At 38.7% G+C, this 20,132-nt stretch overlaps 1 protein-coding gene across 1 annotated transcript in view; it reads right to left on the reverse strand.

The window, feature by feature from the left end:
- ralylb (RALY RNA binding protein like b) overlaps positions 1-18,890 on the reverse strand; it is a 142,356-nt gene extending 123,466 nt beyond the window's left edge. Inside the window, exon 1 of the mRNA XM_085362822.1 lies at positions 18,783-18,890. Within this exon, the coding sequence (XP_085218948.1) occupies positions 18,783-18,890 (108 nt within the window). The remainder of the gene's footprint in view (positions 1-18,782) is intronic.
- Positions 18,891-20,132: the final 1,242 nt, after the last annotated feature.

Here is a 20,132-nt window from a genome sequence, read left to right on the forward strand (position 1 = left end):
GGTGTGATGGTCAGCGGTGACTGGCCATACTGGTTGGAGCTGACAGGAAGGTAAGAAGTACCACAGATACCAGTTATTACAACTGTCTCTCTCAGAATGAACAACACCTCCAGCTTCGAGGAAGATGGGCTTTAAGATCATACTGGGCTTCACATCTGTCAGACGAGAAATGTGAGATGTGGTGGTGCTCTGGTACACCTGGTACACCAATCTGGACAGCTAAAGCCCGCACAGGTTAGAAGCCAAATGCCTTGTTTCAGTAGTCTAGGATGGTGGTGTTTTAATGGTGTGTGGGATGTTTCTTGGCAGACTTTGGGCTCTTGCTAGAATTCTGCTTTATTTTAACCTTGCTTATGTCTCTGGGTGTCATATAAATTTTGCACTCTTGACCTCCACTCAGGGAATTTAGAGAAATGACTAATCTGGGGGAACTTGTAAGCTGATCGGATCACTGCAACATTCAGCTGCACACTGGAGTGAATTTTAAAATGGACTTCTCCTTTTTACACTGATCCATTATCATTTGTATGTCACTCTGTGAAAGCATTATTACTCGCTGTAAGCATCGCTTTAAGGCCACAAATTATCCATCTTCTTATGGTGACTGGTTTCATGAACATGACAAGAGAATAGAGGACTTCAACGGCCTCCTCGGTATTCAGATTTGAATTTAATCACCACCTTTGGCATGCTGTCAAACAGAGGATTTGGGGAACGAATTATTATGTGATGCAATTATTTCAGCATGGATCAGATGAATGTTTACAGTGTCTCGTGGATTGTGTGACACTGATAGTTCAGGTGGTTTTGAGAGCAAATAGATGCCCCACTTAGACGAGTGTTGCTACTACTGGGCTTAATTTTCATCTCTGGCCAGCTTTTCTATCCTTGTATTAGTGCAGAAGCAAAGAACAATGCAATTTAATGCCCAAGCCTTCTGATGTAGTGCAGCTGTTTTATAGTTATTGCTTGGGCAATTGGGTGTTTAATGCCCATGCGTTCTTTGATAGAATATGCAAAAAAGATTTTAGAAGCACAAAAGACTCACTAATTGCACCATGTGCTCTTTAAACATTGATCTGGACAATTTGAGACTCGCAGCACCATTACCTTCAACTTTTTTTTTTTTTTTTTTGCCCTGCCATTAACTCTTGTTATGGCTTTAATAGCATCTTTCAACCTCACTGCTCCTCTTTGCTCTTTGTGTCACTGCTTGTTAATAGACTTATAGTGGACGAATAGTTCGGAGCCTTTGCTTAAGTAAACTAACGAACACTGTATCACACTGTAAAAACATTCTCTTTCACCTAAAAAGCCCTGCATTTTCAAATAAGACTCCAATAAAAATTTAATTAGAATCAGGAAAATATTCTGAATATATTAAGGGTATTGAATAAAATGGATTATGTTAATTTTTAATTATGTTTTTATATTTTAGAGCACTTCAACTAATAACGATTGTTGTATGGAGAAATCTGCTTATGATTGCTGCTGAATCTAAAAAATACCAATGGTAATTGTACCATGATTAAAATGACCAGTGTAACTGCTGTGAATGGGTTAAATGCAGAGAGCAATTTCCCCACGGGGCTCAATAAAGTACAATAAAGTACACAATAAAGTAAGTTTAGGAGCACATCCTGGCGTGTGTTTCTACACACATTAGCTGCATACACTTCATCTCAAGGATCTAAGCCGCACACCCATCTATAGGGTTTGCAGAGAGTGGTCTAAAAAAGACAAAATATCCAGTGTCCATTCTCTGGATGAAAATGTCTTGCTGATTTTAACACTTAGACCCCCGGAGAGCAGGACAAATTGCTTCAAGCTTCCAGGAAACAACAGTAGCTCAAATAACTGCTTGTTACAATCAAGGTACAGTATGCAGAAGAGCAGCTCTTATCCAGATACCACTCCTATCAGCTAACAGCAGGAAACTAAGGCTAAATTTCCCACAAGCTCAACAAAAGTAGAGAGTAGAAGACTGGAAAAAAACATTCTTTGGTCTGTTGAGTCTCAATCTCTGCTGTGATGGTTGGGCCAAATGATCCCTGCTATCCAACATGAAAGCATCATCAGCTTGGTGTAAAGGTGTAAGAGATACTTTCTTGACTCACTTTAGGTCCTTTATACTAACTAAGCACCATTTAAGTGCCAAAGGCTACTTGAGTATGTCCATCGCTTTTTGACCACAATATATTCATCGCCTGGCTGCTTCCTGTAGGATAGTGTGTGTGTGTGACAAAGCTCGGGTTTCTTGAATATCTTATACAGTGACCAGATCTCAATCCAATAGAGCATTTTGTGATGTGGTTGAAGGGAGACATTGGCATGACAAGCAACTGTGTGATTCTCCCATGTCAATACTGACCAAAATCTCTGAGGAATGTTTTCAGCACCTTTTATTGATTTAATGCCACAAAGAATTAACAAGGTTTTGAGGGCAAAAGGTTCTAACACACCATTAGGAAGGTGTACCTAATAAAGTGGCTGGTGAGAGTTTGTGCCTTTGGGATTGAAAAAAGAAAATATTTGTATCATGAACTTGTCAGCCTACTTCTTGGAAAACCTTTCCTAGTTTTTCTCAGGAATTGGCAAGGACAATGGGAAGCTCATCTATTGTTTTTGCTTACATATAAAATTAAAGTAAAAGTATTGCAAATACTCATTTAATCATAAGCACGTACAGTTTATATTATCCCATCACAGTTTTTTAGTTGATGCTGGTAAAAATCTGTATGTCAAAATGAGAGCGATAAAGCTAGATCCCTTCAGAAAAAAAAGAAGCTTAGAGGAGAGAGCGAGTGAGACAGTCAGTGACAGAGACAGATTGTTTCTTCTGTGCTTGCATAGAAATGGATGGAGTTAAATTGGTTGCTACCTTGCCCATCTGCCATAACAGCTGGTGATGCTCTAATATAAAAGGGAGCAAGAAAAAAACATAGGCGAGCCCAAAGGCAGTCGTTCTCATTTCTCTGAGAACTAATTTGCTGTTTACATTCGTATCGCAGTTTAAGCTGATTCATTGGTTAGATTCACCAAAAGCATCTCCCATACTGTATGTTACTGACTAGATTTGTTACATTTTGTTTTATTGCATGTTCATTACATTCATTCCCCCTTCATAAATGGGACCTAAAATAAACCTAAAATCTGGCAGGCTAATCATTTTGAACTCTTCTCATTGTTTAACACAGTCAGGGTGAGCCTTATCTGCGGATGCTGTCCTGGGGTCCTGAATCGGAGCTTACATGGGAGAAGTGGCTTGGCAGTAGATGAGACAGACAGCTAAATAATCAGCCTGCAAGACCTGGCAGTGGAATGTAATTACTGAATGAATGGACAAAGCATCTGTCTTTCTGGAGGCTTCTGGTGAGATCTCTGAGGATGGGAAGGGAGGCAGCATTTTGGGGAGGAGCAAAGTAAGATTGAGGATAATGTGATGGGAAAGGTGAGGAAACGAAGGGCAAAAGAGGTGCAGGGGACCTCCGAGGGCATGTCCTATCACATGCTGTAGTCTCATCATCTGTCTTGTTTTAGGTGTACAAGAACAAGCTGCACACAGTTTGGGCGGCACTCGTAAAAAGCTAAGTTATGTAGCTTATATTTTTACAAAATAGCAAAAAGTCATATGTCAATATTTTTATCTTGAAGAAAAAAAGAGAAAGAAATTTGCTCGCTATTGATTTGCAAGCCAGCCTTTTCAATTCAGCATCGCACCAGGTAATAGTGAAAGATTTGTCACTCAAAAATATTTTATATTTTATTTCTTGAAACAATGGTTATTCAATTTCACACAAACGCAAACAAGCCAGCTTTTCATCTCTTCAACTGTTGTCATGTTTGCTGACTAAAATGAATGTAACTAGTTAGAAGTATCTTGATCTTTAGCTCCAGGAGCGTAAATTATTAAAGTTTCCAGGTGATTTGTTTCAAAAAATGATCTTAAAAAGTCAAATATTCATATTATATCATTATACAACCCTTAAAGAGACAGGCTGCATGCCATATGCAAACATGTCTTAAGCAAAAGTTTAGCATCCTCATCTGCTGATGCTACAAATGGAAAACATTTTTGTACCACAGCTTAGAAAATCACGTGGCGATGTGCTTTTTGACACTATTGCTACCTTTACAAGGCAAAAGACTCACTAATGATGACTAATGAGGGGATTTCAAAATAAAACTCCATACAATGTAGCAAATGTAGTTTGGGATTTAAATAGTATAACCTTGTGTATTCTGCCCAGTCTTGTACAGAATGTAAATAATACCTGAAAACTTTTAAAGCTCTAGAAGAAACACTGGGTTACTACAGCTCCATTATGGCATACTAACACTTGCAACATTTCCTTTATACAACACTTTTTTAGTATCTTAATGAAGGTTAAGCAATAATGAACATACCCTCTCTGAGTAAAAGAAGTAAAACATACTCCCTTTGTAGAGCCTCATTTACACTGCTCAAATATGGCAACACCGACTGAATCCTGTATCCAAGTGGAGGAGTTGTAAAAGACGTCACTGGGTGGGATTATTAAGGGGGAAACTACTACTAATATATATATATATATATATATATATATATATATATATATATATATATATATATATATATATATATGTGTATGTATATATATATATATATATATATTTAAAATCAGGTTGTAAATGTATTTTATTCTTTTAATTGGGAGATTTTAACCTCAATTATCCACTAAAGAAATCACAGCTTATGCACCTTTTGTGTTGTCTTCATTGTTCTGAGGCTTGGACAAAAACATTCCACGCTTCTTAATCTTTGAATTTGGGATTTTTTCAGTTTCATTGGCACAGTTGTATAAAATTAAGGACATGGTGACATGGTGACTGTGAAAGAATTCCCAACAAGTCAGCTGAAAAAATGTCTTCCCTTTTAGACATCCCACCGTAAACTGTAAGTGATACTCTTGCAAAATGGAAGTGTTTAGTAACCACAGCAAGTCAGCCGCAAAGTGTGAGACCCAGTAAAGTTACACAGTGGAGTCGCCGAGTGCTGAGGCACGTGGTGCGTAACACTCGCCAATCTCTCCTGACTCAATAACTGCTGAGCTCCGAAACTCCTCTGGCATTAACATCAACCCAAAAGCTGTGCAATGGGAGATCACCCTTTGGGTCTCCATGGCTGGCCAGCTGCTGTAGGTGTAATGTGTAGGTGGACCAATATTTTTGTCCACGGCGTCATGCACTCCCTGTTTGTAGGAGCAGATTGGAGAACAATTCCCTGCAATCCTCGTGTTTATGGCTGCCATGAATGCTGTTTCACTCAGGACTATAAAAAGAATTAGAATAGAGTGCAATTATATTGTTGCTTCTGAATTAAATAAAAGTGCCATAACAAAACAAATAAGACCGCTGGATGGAACTGTTCAGACCAGGGTGGATATTTGTTTTGTGTGTTTCTGAAAAAGCCACACACTCTGCAGCCGGTTATGAACTCTCCAAAGTGGTTTGCTTTGTACTAGAAAGGTGAATGAGTGTTCCACTTTCATCTAACGCTATTCAGCTCTACAGCGCTGAATTGTCTTGCTGAGATACTTCCAAAATCCATACAGACAAGTCATCTCGGCAAATACACATTCAGACCCATAAACCATGAAAAATAATAACAGTTCAAGCTCAAGCTGCACAGTGAAATTTCTCAGTCTGTCGGCCTGTTTCTATAAGTCTGGTCTCATGATGATGATTTTCTGAAGGGTTATTTCTATCCTTGCTATTGCTCCGCAGATTTCCATATTGCTTTCAATCTCTGAGCCTATAATTAATTGGAAAGTGAAATTGCTTTTCGAAATGTTTCAACTTGCATTGACTGACCTAATTAGTTCAATGATTACACTCACCAGGAAGAGATCCCTGCCTAAATGATGGGGCTAATTTGAATGAATATTTTAAGCCCATTTCTGCAATTAATGTAATTTACATATGTAATGTGTCTGTTTGATTACTTAATTATGTTTGTATTCCCTGACGATGTCACTGACAGGTGTCTTTAGAGTATAGCAAAAATAATGCAAAATCCAGATGTCCCACTTCATTCAACTAGTTTAGCAGGAGCTGCAACTACCTGCATTACAGAGCTGTCGAGTTCCTGTGGCTTGCAACAACTTTGCATCTACCCCCGTCAAATTTATTCACTGTCATCTGCAGACTCGCTGGAGAATGACAGAAATTGATTTTCCTTGCAGTTAGCTCCCCATGGGTCTAAAAGGATGGGGGGGGGGATGATAAAATAATACACAAAACATCTTTCTTCTAGTTTAGCCATCTGGTCACAAACATTTTGAAAAGCCGCTGTGTCAGTTTTGGAGTAAAACTGAAAGATAGTGCAGAAGGCATTTTAGTCTTCAGCTAATATTGTGACTTCCTAATAATCATGTCATGTAACATCCAGTAAGTAAATATCTGACTTGCCGGTTCACTGGATTTTTTTTGGGAGAAAGGTTTGACTTGAAATGATCTGAAAGATTTTAGTTGAATTACAAGCAGGCTATGTTCAACACCACTTTGCAAGAAGCAATCCCGCTTCCATGGGGACTCTAAAATTAAGAGTTATCTCTGTGGGGTAACAACATTTGCTTCTTATTTTTCTTTTTGCATTAAATAGAAAAAGGATTGATGCCGCTGATGTTTGTCTGTCACATACACTTCGCTTAGCTTAGCACAAAATCACAACACCCAGGGGATAAAGTGGAATTTGGCTACTTGAGTGCGCTGAGATTGGGTGCAGTGCAGGGAAATGACTCTCTTAGAAATAAGTCACAAAATAAATTGATGTCCCATTTTCTTTATGGACAGGCTTTGACCAGATGCTGCTGCTTTAGAGGTTTACTGCTCTTCAGTCAGATTGTTGTATGTTATATGAACTATTTCACGAGTGCAACACAATGCAGCACTGTAGATTGTACCATAATACTGCTACTTAGCTCAGCATGAATTTGCATACTAGTATAATAGTCCAACAAAAAATATAATTAAATTTGTTGTGAAAGACACAATTCACAAATAACCAAATAACTTCAGCAAATTATTACATGCAGATCCAGAATCTGATATTTTAATAATAAAGTAACATTTATTTGGACATGACATGTAAGTTTTCCCCCTCTAGCTAATGTCACTTGCCGAGTAGTCATTATCTCTCATTTTCCTTTAATGTTCTGTCTATTTTAGATCGTTCACACATTTTTCCCCCTCTTAGGAAATACAGTGACTGGACACTTAGCTAGCAGACAGACTATAATCCAAACTGCACAGATGCAGTTTTGTGTGTCGAGTTTGAAATTATCTGCCATTCACAGAAATGGTAACTTTGTTTATGCTTACTGTAGCGGTAGGTAGTGAAGTACAACATGGCAACTTTTCTGACGTCTGCACATGTGGAAAGGACCAAGGGTGATATTCATTTCTCTGTGGCCTAACCTGGAAGCAAAGCCAGGCTGCTTGATAAAATTATGTATTTTGGAAAATTTTGTAAAATTTGGATTAGGTTTCATTACTGAGCAACTGAAAGGTTCTGGAACTCCCACTCATTTTAACCCCTGAATAAACATAAGTTAGCCCAGCTAAAAACACCCAGTAAACCCCTAGTTCTCAAACGATATAATTAGTTAGTGCTTTAGAGTGACTCTTATCACCTATTTTTAGTATTTATGCTAACTATGCTAAAGAATGCTAACTGGCAGCTAGCTGAGAACCATGGTCCTATATTTGATGGAGAAATGAGCCGGCATTCTGCTGAACTTATAATCTTAATCTAAAATAGCAAAGTCTGCATCCCATACTTCAAGAGTATTTCAGAAGATGATAAGCTATCCATTTAAATGATCAGTATTCCCACAGTACAACCATGCTAAAAGATAGGACTGCATTACAAACTAAGAAAAGCAGCCTGCTGTTTGAGGGCCCGAGACCCTAACCCATTTTTCAACAGCAAGCATCTGCATTGCTCGCTGCTTCTGTTGTGGCAGCGAGCCACTTGTCACGCACACGCTGTTTTCTTTTTTCTATAATTCTACATTCAGTTTGTTACTAGCTTAGAACAGCCAGTATACGGTCAAACAGTTTACCTATTTGCAATTTGTGATAGGCGGAGAGAGAAAAGAAAGACAGAGGAGTAAGGACAGGACATAATATTATTCTGGCTTGTTTTTACTCTCTGTTATCACCTTTTACCTGTGCTTGACTGGCCATCTGGCATACTGGAACTCCCCCAGTGGGCCTAATGTGACTTTTCGGGCCAACACAGCTGTCAACAAAAACGTCAGAGTGCCAAAATGGATAAGACTAGGGAGGTGCTGGCAGTGGTGCTGTACACAGTTAGAAGGACAGAGAAACGGAGAACTTAGAGGGGGTTAAGTAAAGCAGAAGGTAATGGGCTGTCTGCCTGGATCAACAACACTGTATGTCAGGAGAGATGAGATTAGGATGATTAGCAGGGTGATACTTGTCTGGAGTGTCAGAAAATTTAAGCTTAAACTCTATTGGTGAACGAAGTGGCTGGTTTTTGCAAAGTTGTGTTAATTACATAACAGTACAACCAAATATGCACTCTCTCCACAACTTCAATTTGGCTAGCTTGCCACTTTTGCAAATAAGTAGTTTTCTGGTCATAATGTGTTTGTGTGGATGTCAGAGTATGCTAGCTAACACACTGTGCAAAGTGGCTAAGACAATTAGTAAGCACTTGCTAGTGTAAAAAGGATGCCACAATTTTGTTAACCACCATTTATCAGCATTAGCAGTGGGCCAGCTGGCAGCTTGCTGTTCCCAGTGATGTTTTGGGATATGGAAAAAACCTCTTAGGACGCAAGATTTTGTGTGGCAGTGATGGACATTATAGGGGAGTAAAATTGAGACATTCTTGTCTTTATTTATTCCCTAAACAACTATTTGTGCATTGTCTTTACATACATTGTCATGTCAGTGTGACTGTTTTGCGCCTCTCTGACATGATCGCACCACTTTTTTATGGATTTATCAAACAAGTCCCCCGCATTTTTTTTTTACTTTTATGTTGACAGTTTATTCACTTTATTTTTTTCCTGCTTTTTAAGAACTTACCCAAGCAGGAAATGCTATGAGTTAGTGAAACATACTGTACTTCAACCTGAAAAGAACAATTATCTGATCAACTGTTTATTACAGACAGATCATTACTTCTTTTAAAATTCTCTCAGTACTGTACAGGTATTAGCAGAGTCACTTTCAAAAAACGTTTCCTTTATCTAAATCTTAGTCTTCGCTTATTCAATACACACCTTTAGTGCTTTTAAAGGGTGGCCTGGACGGCATGCATATTCAGGGCAGCACAAACATGGGTGGCATGTTATCGATTGCGGTGGGCTGGTACAGGGCAAAATGCCAGGGGCGATGGGGTCTGTCAGACAAGCCCTGACAGACCCAGTGTTATAGAGAATTTAAATGTTATACAGGCCCTCACGAGTGGGGTTTTCTGGCCGTGCTTATGAACAAAAAAGGAAACATATCTGTAGTTTATGACAGTTATTCTGAATTTAGTGCTGGTAGCCCTGCATCCAGGGCACCAAACCAAGAAAATACACTTGCCCAACAAAAAATTAAAAATAAATAGATCTTAAAATCCCTGATTTCTTTATTATCTGTTATTCAGACAACATCAACTTTGATTAAAACAATTTTTGAATGACTTAAACCGTGTCCACTAGAGTCTGCTAGAGTCCGCTCAGGTCACAGCAATGTAAATTTAATAGTAGTCCACATACCTGCCTGTCTTTTTTGACTGTTTGGACCAGTCTGCAAAGAATTTATATCACAATGCACCAACTACACATGCGGCCCAGGTAAGGAGACTTCAAAAAACTATAACAAGAATGACTATTCTGTTATCCTGTCTTCAGCTGTCCATGTCTGTATTCACAACCGAGTATAATCAAGGCATTATTTTTAAAGCATCTTGCTGATTAGGGATGGATGATGTGTCACAAGTAGACTTTGCTTTAAAGGTTGAGAAGCACTGGCTTACAGGACATGCAAATGCACTTTAAAGTCTCTTGATGGGGCTTTAAGTGTTCTCTTTTGGTTTTTCCACATTGCTATATGCTATCGTTTCCTGTGCAGTAAAACACTAACTGGGCAGCAAATGGGACGTAAATATAATCCAGAGAATCGTGTTACTCTTACGAAACAGCGGAATTTGTAAGTAAGCACATTTATATCCACTAATAATGCCAGAGCAGGCTATTCGACTGAAGATTTCATTTACCTTTCCATCAAGACAAATATCCAAACCACATCTTTGCACACTGATGGATGTAGGCGCTGGGTGTATATTAGAGAAAATGGATGGAAAAGGAAGTAATGGCTATAATAACTGCTGTTATTGCAGAGAACATACAGCAATGTGCTTCTTGATTTCCTCTGATGTCAAAACCTGGGGGGAAAATCAATATGAAGAATGAAGCCTTATTTACACACGCCACCTGATAGACTGTGGCTCGCTGCAAGATGTCAACGGGCCATTAATGTTTCAGGAGATGATTGCTTTTTTTGTTTTTGTGGCTAAGTGGGGAATTAAATGACAGCAGTTCTATTTTTAATCATAAACCCATCAGTGAATAGGGCAACATTTTAGGAAGACAGATGTGTTTGTGTGTTTTTTTATTTTTTATTTTTTTTAGTTAACCTCAATCCGAAGAGGATGCAGTTGTGTTCAGGATGCATATTTGCAGGGACATGTGCACGTGGGATTATCACTCATGGGCGGGGCTCACGATGACAGCTATTCTTTGCAATGAAACCAAGCTGATTTCTGCATTTTTTCCCTTTTGTTTCTCCTAGTTAGTAAAAGTTCTGCATAACTTAACATCATTTAAATAACAATGTGAGTGCTTACGTGTAAAAAGCCCCAAGTCTGTCCATGTGTTGTTGTCAGTTAAGAATTATCTGTCAGCCTGAATCAGACTTTGAATGTGGAGCAATCATACATTTTCACCATCACCAGCAGTCCCCCCTGATACCTCTGACTGAACCGTTTGTTGAGAGAAACATAAAAGGTTTGCTCGGTGGACATGTTTTTGCCCTCAGGGGTACACAAACTCAATAGCTAGCTAGCTAGCTAGCCATCTCTTCTTGAGTGCACCTGTGCTTTCCTAGTGGCACACACTGAAAATTGAGGTCATGATCCCCACGACTATGTGAGTCAAGATGCCTCTATGTTGGAATATCTCTCTTTCTTTTCTCTTTTTCAGTTTATATCTCCTTGAAAATATCTATCTGGAATTCCCGTGTACATTCTTTCTCTTATAGAGGGCATACACACATTTGTGCATACATACATTTGAAGGGTAAACCGTACATGAGCATTTGCAACCCATTTTTCAAAACTGACTTTCATCTCTTGTGTAGATCTGCATTATTGCCTCACTTAAAAATTATCTAGCCTTAAATTTATATTTCTAAATTGAAAATCTTGAACTACATATGATGGTTGTAGAGTCTATTAGCAACTTATGTAAAACTACAGATTCCTTTTTTTTTCCAAACACATGCATTGTTCATTATTGTCTGCAAAAAACACAAATGAGTATATTAGAATATATAAGCCAATAATTTGATAAACATTAAAAAAATTAAGTGGTTTAAATGTATGAGCTGTGCTACGCCCTGTGCAAGAGTTTTGAATGTATCTGACCAAATTTTAAAAACAAGCTGCAAAAGCAAAGATGAAGATTTGTCGTCAGAGCAACAAATCACAGAAAAAGTATAATCACTTTATGATCATTTTATTTTTCTCTACACTTTAGTACCTGTTGTATAAAGTGATCACAGTTTTTCGCTGTCTATTCTATATTTGGATCTAAACTTCAAAGATTTGAAACCTCTGACTCCTGTTTGGAACTCCCTCCCTCCCTTGTGCCCTGAGGCATGCGAAAAGGCCCCCAGTGCCTCAAAACATAAGATGAAGACATCCAAAAGAAATGCAGAATGCTTTGAGTTATTTGTGGTTGTTTTTTTCCTGTTAATTTGTCTGTCTTTGTAGTGGTTTTGCGTCTCCGTGGTCAGTTTGTGTCTTTTTGTTATAATTCTGTTCCTCTTTGGTTGTTTTGTGTCTCTTTGAGGTTGGTTTGCATTTTCTTTCTGTCTTTTTGGATTATTTATGGTTGATTTATGCCTCTTTGCAGTTATTTGCGATTATTTTTTGTCCATTTTCAGTCTCTTTAAAGTTATTTGATTGACATCCCAAGAAAAATTCCTTCAAACCAACACTTTAGCCCCAGGAGAGCTCTGACCGCTTGCCCCTAGGGATTGTGCTCTGAAGGCCAGTTCACCAATTTATCCATGCATACGTTACATGTCTCTCTATGCTCTTCTTTTCTCTCTTCACTTTCTGCTTACCCTAATTGGTCCCTGAGATCCCCACTCCTGGAGATTTCTTCTTTGTAAGAGGGAGATTTTTCACCCTCCTATTTCCAGCTATTCTACTATTATTATTATTCTACTACTATTACACTGTTATGGTAAAATCTTTCCCTTACAATTGAAAGTTCCCAGAGATGACAACAGTGAATTGATTAATTCAATTAGATCAAGTTTCATGCAGACCTTATCAAAATAATATTCAGTGCAAATAAGCCTGTCGTGACAGTGTAGGTACGGCACAGTGCAACGTATCATGTATGTCGACTCTGTTGTGTTTAGACTGCCAATACATCCGTGACTGGTCACAAGCAGGTGAGAGACAGCTGAGGCCAGCAGGACAACAGCGAGAACAGCTGATCCCTGCAGAACCAGCTCGGAGCTGACCCAGATGAGGACTCTCCACTGTAATCGGAGTCCCTGAGGTAATCTAGGCAAGACATTATCTGCATCGTTGCTTCTCTGCAGCATCTGGAGGGCTCTGCCACCTGCTTTGGAAGGGTTCATACCACTCCTCTGCCTCTTTTTTTTTTGTTGCTTTTCATTTGTTTATTTTTCTGTCACGCACTCAGCATCAAAGAGCACACAGTCACTTAGACATGCCAGAACTCATGGATCAAGTTGTCAACTTTATAACCTCGTCTCTTAACTGAAACAGCTTTTCCAAGATTCACTCTTACCAGTAAACTATGCAGTTCTTTGAATTCATCGCCGTGGGCAATGCTCCACTGCTTATACAGTAGGAAAAAAAAGTTCTTCCCAATTAGATGTTTCCCATGCATAATGTTCCTACGCTTAATATTTTCATGCCCAGGTCATCTTTAGATTGCAAGTAAGCACTTGCTTTTGCATCCTAATGATAAATCAATTAGTTGAGCCTTAGATGTTGCCTATGGCAACTCAAGTCTTTGAATTTCACTATGCATTTTGATTTTAACCTCTATAAATTGACCTGGGAGCCCTTAGTCTCTGGTATTTCTGTGTTTATCTTTTTAATGCTGCTTTTAATATTTTATAGTGGCATTTCGGGAGAGTCTTATGTTTATTTAATATGCAGTGTTTTCTGCTTTTTTTTTATGTTTCAGAGAGGTAAAGAAAATTTTCTAAATATTTGATCAGCTTGTCTTTTCCTGTGCCACTGTTCTAGTTTGATACTACTCAACTTAATGTGGATTGGCTAGCCCGATCAGGGGAAGAAGGTTATCAGGAGGGCTGAAGAGAAGAATTTCTGCATAATGAAAGTATAATAAATGCATACAAGCAAGAAATAGAAGCTAAAATCTTTCTCCTCTTAAACTGCCTGCTCTTAAAAGGACCAAAAAATAGGTAAAACTTTATGTATCAGATTCCTTCTCCTGCTCTTTCTTTACAAATGTATGTCTAAATTTGTGTATGTGCAGATTGAGGTCATGTGTATTGTTCTTTTTTTTCGTGTCCTGCCAAAATATTCCAGCCACATTTCCATAATTCTATATGTATCCAAACTGAGACCTTCCGTTATTTCCAGAAAAGAAGCTCAGACTAATCATCTTTGGCTCGGTCATCCTTCTGCCTGAGGGTTAAATTTTAATGATGATGTTTGGCACACTGATGTGAAAAACATGTATTAAAATGCCAAAAAGTTAAGTGTGATGAAACAGGCTTATGTATCTACAATGAGACCAACAATTTTCTGAAATTACAGTTTAATTAGGAGGGGGTGGGGGAGAAGATGCTGCTGCAGGAAACTCTGTGACATTTTCGTCTAAAGACATAATACTTATGTATATTAGAAGCAGCAATGCTTCATCCATATCTAATTTAAAGCCTAATTTTGAATGTTTTGCTCTTACGTGATACTCCTGCCGAATGGAATTTAACACATACTAATTAGAAAATTGTACTGAATTTTTAAGCTTGACCTCATGTGACCTGGAAGCTATCATGTAGGCTGGATCAACAACTGGACAGCGCTGGGAAAGCAGTATAAACTGTACTTTCCTCATGAGCGGATCTTCCAAACACTGACCTTTACACCATCTTAGCTCCATGTCCTTTTGTGAGGTTTGTCCTAATCCCACAGCTCTAAACTTATTTCCTCCCTAAAAATAGAAAAATTCAATTCGCTTTACAAATCCAAAACACATCCCAAGTCTCAGTCTAGGTCTAGTTTCGTGTATTTAATCAAAGGAAAAAAATAATCACTGTTTTGTGACTGATCCCATTGTCTTCATAAGCATCAAGTTAAAAGAGCGCACACCCTCAAGACCGAATGTCAGTTGCATGTAACTAAAACAAAACTTTGCTTTCATACGAAATTTTAAAGTTACAATCAGGTCTCAGCATGTCGGTGCAGAAGTCTGATTTCAGTGATGCACAGTAACTCAGATGGTTCCCATAATAGACACTAGAAAGTCATTCAGCCTGACCCTATTCTTCAGATATGGGTTTAATTGCCCAGACTATGAAGTGCAAGATCCCCTCACTTATCAAATTAACAGCTCAGAAAAGGACAGTAAAGTACTTAACAGTAGTCTCAGTAGAATGAGTCATGGCAAAGGTAAGCTGTTTACCTGTTAAAAGGAGGGGAGAAGGAAGCGAATGCCTCGTTGAGAGAAATAAAACACATCGTAAAACACTCTTTTTACTTTGGTACTTCATGTTATGTTGATATGGTTGACTAGCTGCCAAAATGCAGATGAAAGACGCTTTGAGTTGATAATAATATGGATGCACTTCTGCGAGTTGCCTTTACAACCATGCGATTACTAAAAAAAATCTAACTTGTGACTTGCACAAGTTTGCCTTGCAGACATTTTTTCTTTCAGGTAACATAAAAACTGGCCTTTCTTCTTTGTGGTAAAGCCTAAGAAGAATTAAGGTATTGCTCACACTTAATCACTCTGTCAAAATAACATTACACTAATGCGGTAAGGAGTGGTGCTCTTTGCCGTATGCTTATTAGTCAAGAAGGAGAAACGGGATTTTTTGTATCTACTTGAATGGAGCAAATCATTATTTATTGTTATAGTACAATAATTATCAGAAAGACAATAACTATTTCTGTCAGGCTCATTTTCTAGATTGATTTATAAAGATGGAAAACAGCAACCAAACTCTTTCCTATGTGAGTAATGACATGTGGAAATTCAATTAAAACAATGCAGAGATTAATTGAGAGCTTCACTGACTGGCGAAAAAAATTGTTAAGATGAGAGCAAAATTCAGACCAGCTTTGTAGCTGCCATATTTTCAGACAGTGGCAAGTCATACTATATGAGTGCCTTTATGGTTAAAAAAACATAATTTAAGTAAAGAGCTACTGCTGCTTCTTGAAAATGATAAAACTTGTTTCATGGTCCCTTTTCAACACTTTAAAGGGCAAAACATAAAACGTCTCAGTCTGCTCAGGTTTTGTCCTCCTTTAATGTTGCTTATTGTTTCTTCTTTTGAAAGATGATACTAAAGCAACATATATCTGCACACACACACACACACACCACCACCACCACCACCACCACCAAACCTGCATTCACTTTCATGCATCTTCTAGTTAAGCACATGCTTAGTGCACATAGCTGACTCTTGCGTGATGTTTTATTCATGGTAGCAGAGATATAACCACACATGAGCTATCATACTTCTCTGTGAGACTCCTGTGCGGTTCTGGCTTGGCCCAGATAACAGAAAACCTGCCTGGAGCGCAGACACAACACTGCAGGACGTAATAGAAACTATCATAATGCTTAGCAGGAGAGATGTCTGTGGAGCTCACACTGTGGCGGTGTGGCAGAAACAACTCTCAACTCAGGGCGTGAAGACATGTTGATGTCTTGTGATGTTGTGGTTTGAGGTTTGAAAGCCAACAGATGGATTGATTTTAAGGGAGTGGGCTGATGGGAGTGGGCTGATTAAAACCTTTGTGCACCGAAGATAATGAAGACAATTTCTTTGGAACGTTTACAAAAGACAGCTATTTTATGCAGCTAAAAATTGTGTGTAATTCTGCATAGATAAACTGGAGGACAGTGTGACACCTTGAAGAAGTTACTGAAAATATTATCTAGACACATGTGAAATGCCCTGGCTTCAGGCTAAAATACAGGCCTTGAAAATTAAAGTCATTCTTTCACCGAATTACTCGGTGTAAGAGTTTAATGTGCTCATGGCTTAAATGAGTTCAGTGACTTTTAGAAATTTTTGAAGGAAAATGTAATTAAATTGTGGCTGCAGTGCAAGAACTGACGGTACACTGATTACTTGTGTCTGAATCTAATTGTTGGATTCAATTGTAATTCTTCTTTTTCAGTCACTGACAGACTCGGTGGCAAATCCACACCTACTCCAACACCATAGCCTATAATATATTTACTATGTGTCTACAAGCAAACACTTACTCTCTTCCTAGACTCTTAAAGCCGTTTCTAAATTGGCTCACAAATTGGACCCCATTAAAATCTCCTCGTGCTCTTTATCTACATCTCCTTTATGGTCTGCATAGATCTAACTGAAGACAGAGAAATCAATACTTAATAACAGCCTTTCAATTCTCTGCAACATGTTTAATCTTAATTGCTCTAGTCAGTTTGCCTTATTAACAATCCTAATTTACCAACTGCGTTTTTCATCCAGTAGTTATTAATGTTTCATTTCACCACATTAAATTATTTGGATTCTGATCAACTATGCAAGCCTGTTTAATGACACCGGGACTTAACAGTCTACACTCAGACTTAATGGTCCACTCCCCTGTGTTTTATTGGCCTGCAGTATTATGCCGACGAAACCTCTGTTCTGTTAAACTGAACACATATGAGTTAAATGGAGCAAACTGATGAGATCTGATGCACAAGCTTGACTCCTTTCTTTAAAAATGGAAACTCCAAAGGCAGAAATGATTTAGATCAGCCCGGGAAAAAGTGAAGAGTAAGTCAAGTAGAGATGGTGGATTTCTGCTGAGTACCATGACTTTTTGGCTATGAACACACACACACACGCACACACACACAGAGCAAATAATTCGAATAACTGATTGCAAGCCTTGCTCTTTTCTAAGACTCCATGATATCTGTTTTCGCTTTTATTTTTGCATTTCCTGCAGCACTAATAATCTGAGGTTAAACTGCCTCTTGAAAGGATTATTTCACTCTAAGTCCTCTTTTAGTTCATTTCCTGCAAAATCAGATTAGAAAAAAAGTATTTATGCATCCAGGCCCACAAAAAGCGGATTTGAGTTTGTGAAGGACTAAGAGGGGCACTTAAGTGTGGGAAGATATTTGCCCATGACATACTGCAATGGAAAATGTAACCTAATTATTTCCCTCAAGTTGGTAGCCAGCTGCAGTTTAAAGAAGCGTCTGCTGCAGTAAAGGAATTTTGTTATTTCCGCTCCTCCAAATCGATATATGGATAGACTTTCGATACTTGCATTTATTGCAGTCTATCCGTCCTTGGCTGTATCTACTTACATTTAGTCTTCAGCTTGAACGGCGTGAAGACTGTTGAACTCACGACAAAGAAAACACTGTTCGAACGAACTGCGTGTGATTTCCAATCCGTGTTCTTGAATTATTGACCACGACATTAGATTTTTTTTGTATTTTATTTTATAAAGCATTAGGTACAGATCGATCACAGCAGGTAACCTTCAGGTAACATTGATGAAGAATGCCTTTTCTAATCAACAATTTGAGCAGCCCTTACAAAATAACACGTCAGCCACAGGTGCATATTTCTGTCACCTCATTCTTTATTGTAAATACAGAAGCGTGTCACTCATCCGCTCACGTTATATACCTGCAAGAGGGAAAATGTCTGTTCATCCTCGTTGAAAACAAGAACGCATTGAACTCCCCCAAGAATCAAAACTCCCCTCGTCCACCCAGCATCATCTAGTCAAAAAAATAACATCCAAAAAATACTTGACACTGCCACCAGCAAAAGTATAATGAAATCGGAAAAAGAGAGGAACACAAAAAACCAAAAACAAAAACCACAAACCTGTGAGCTCAGCTGCAAGAAAAGTAGCACGTTAAAATGTCATCGGGCTTTAAAAATGATTCCCCCTCTTTTTTTCCATAAAGAAAAGAGGAGCAAAGTAAAAGCAAGGATCGGATCGGTGGTGATTTCACCGAGACATCAAAATCACAAAACTCGAAGGCAACAAACAACACTGCAAAATGCAAACCAAAGCATAGCAACAGCAAAAGTCGACAGAAACAAAAAAGAAAAAAAAAGAGAAAAAAATTAAAAATGTTTCAAAACCACCAATAAATGTTCGAAAAATCTCAATACTGACAAAACCTGCTTGGTTTCGACCCTCGAAACAAAACTGCAAGCAAGTAAAGGCTTTCTCAATCCCGATAACGCACCCGTTTACCCTCTTGGCACTCTCGATCAGAATAACTGCATGCTAAAAACTTGAAGCCTGGATGTGGAAAAACGCTCAAAACCACCATGTCAATGCTCAATTCAACCATCAGCAAAAGGAGGAAAAATAACAAAAAAAGGGGGGGCAATTAAAAAGACAAAAAATGCTTACAAAAAAGCCATTGGAAATGTACTCACCGAGCGGGAGTAAAATGTTGCAATAAAAATGTGATATGGCTCAAAATACAGTATGGCGGTGCTAGCCGAAATGCTGTGCCTTTTCTCTAGATCTCTGCCTCCAGTTCTGTCATGTGACTGATTCAGCCCCGACTTCCAGCAATGAGAGACCAGTGTTGAACAGCTGATGCTGAATGCTCTCCTAACGGCTCGACTCTCTCCAAAAGTAAAAAGAGGTAGTCCTTATCATCCCACAGTTATGACTGAGCAGCTTGTCTGTTTTTCTTTCGGTTTCTTTTTTTCTGCTTTTTGTCCTTCTGTTTTAAAGATGCAGAGCTCACGCGGTGTCAGCGCCACGTCACGATCCAGGCATGCTTTCATTTCATTCACTGCAAGCACTGGCTGGGATAAAGAGCACGGTTTTTCTTACTGGGGGAGAATGAACAGGGGTGTGTGTTATTACAGCGAGGGGGGTGGGGGTCAACGTAAAGCTGCATCGCAATAGCATGCAGCCCTGTTCTCAGAGCTTAAACTGTGAAAGTGCAGCACACCGAACAACACACCGTTAACGGGAAACCAGCGCTGACCATGGTGCTGAAATTGGCGAGAGCAGATGTGTCCCTGGTTCTCAGCACGATGTAATACACCCGGGACCGGCAAACAAAAATAATGCATTATACTTGAACTGTAATATCACCAAGACCCGTCCACGGTGCTGGAACTTTGAGTGTTGTAGATATTCAGCCAATTTAAAGCATTTATTATCTTCAGCTGTGCACTACTATAGATAAATAGATGTTTCTACGTTTTGGAGAATTGGGGTAAAACACGTGTGAACAAGATTTATTTTTCTTTATTATAGCAAGTATAATTTATCATGCATGCAACTAAAGTATAGTATGGCACAGAGCCTTAACTGTGCATTCAGTATTGCACACCCCTGGTTGTGTGATTGAAAATAAGAAAGGGAACGCTTCTTGGACAAAGAAATGATAGACGAGCTTTTTTCCAAGCTGTGTGTGTGTGTGTGTGTGTGTGTGTGTGTGTGTGTGTGTGTGTGTGTTTGTGTGTGTTGCTGAAACTTAAGCACAAAAGAAATACTGAAGCAAAACAATGGTGTTTGTACTCGTTCCAATGATTTTGTCATCTTATACATTATGTAGCCTAAAGCCTGG

This window comes from Diplotaxodon limnothrissa, linkage group LG9 (genome assembly GCF_057381915.1).
Source record: "Diplotaxodon limnothrissa isolate DT_005_m linkage group LG9, D_limnothrissa_male_GT1.1, whole genome shotgun sequence".
Taxonomy (NCBI): Eukaryota; Metazoa; Chordata; class Actinopteri; order Cichliformes; family Cichlidae; genus Diplotaxodon; species Diplotaxodon limnothrissa.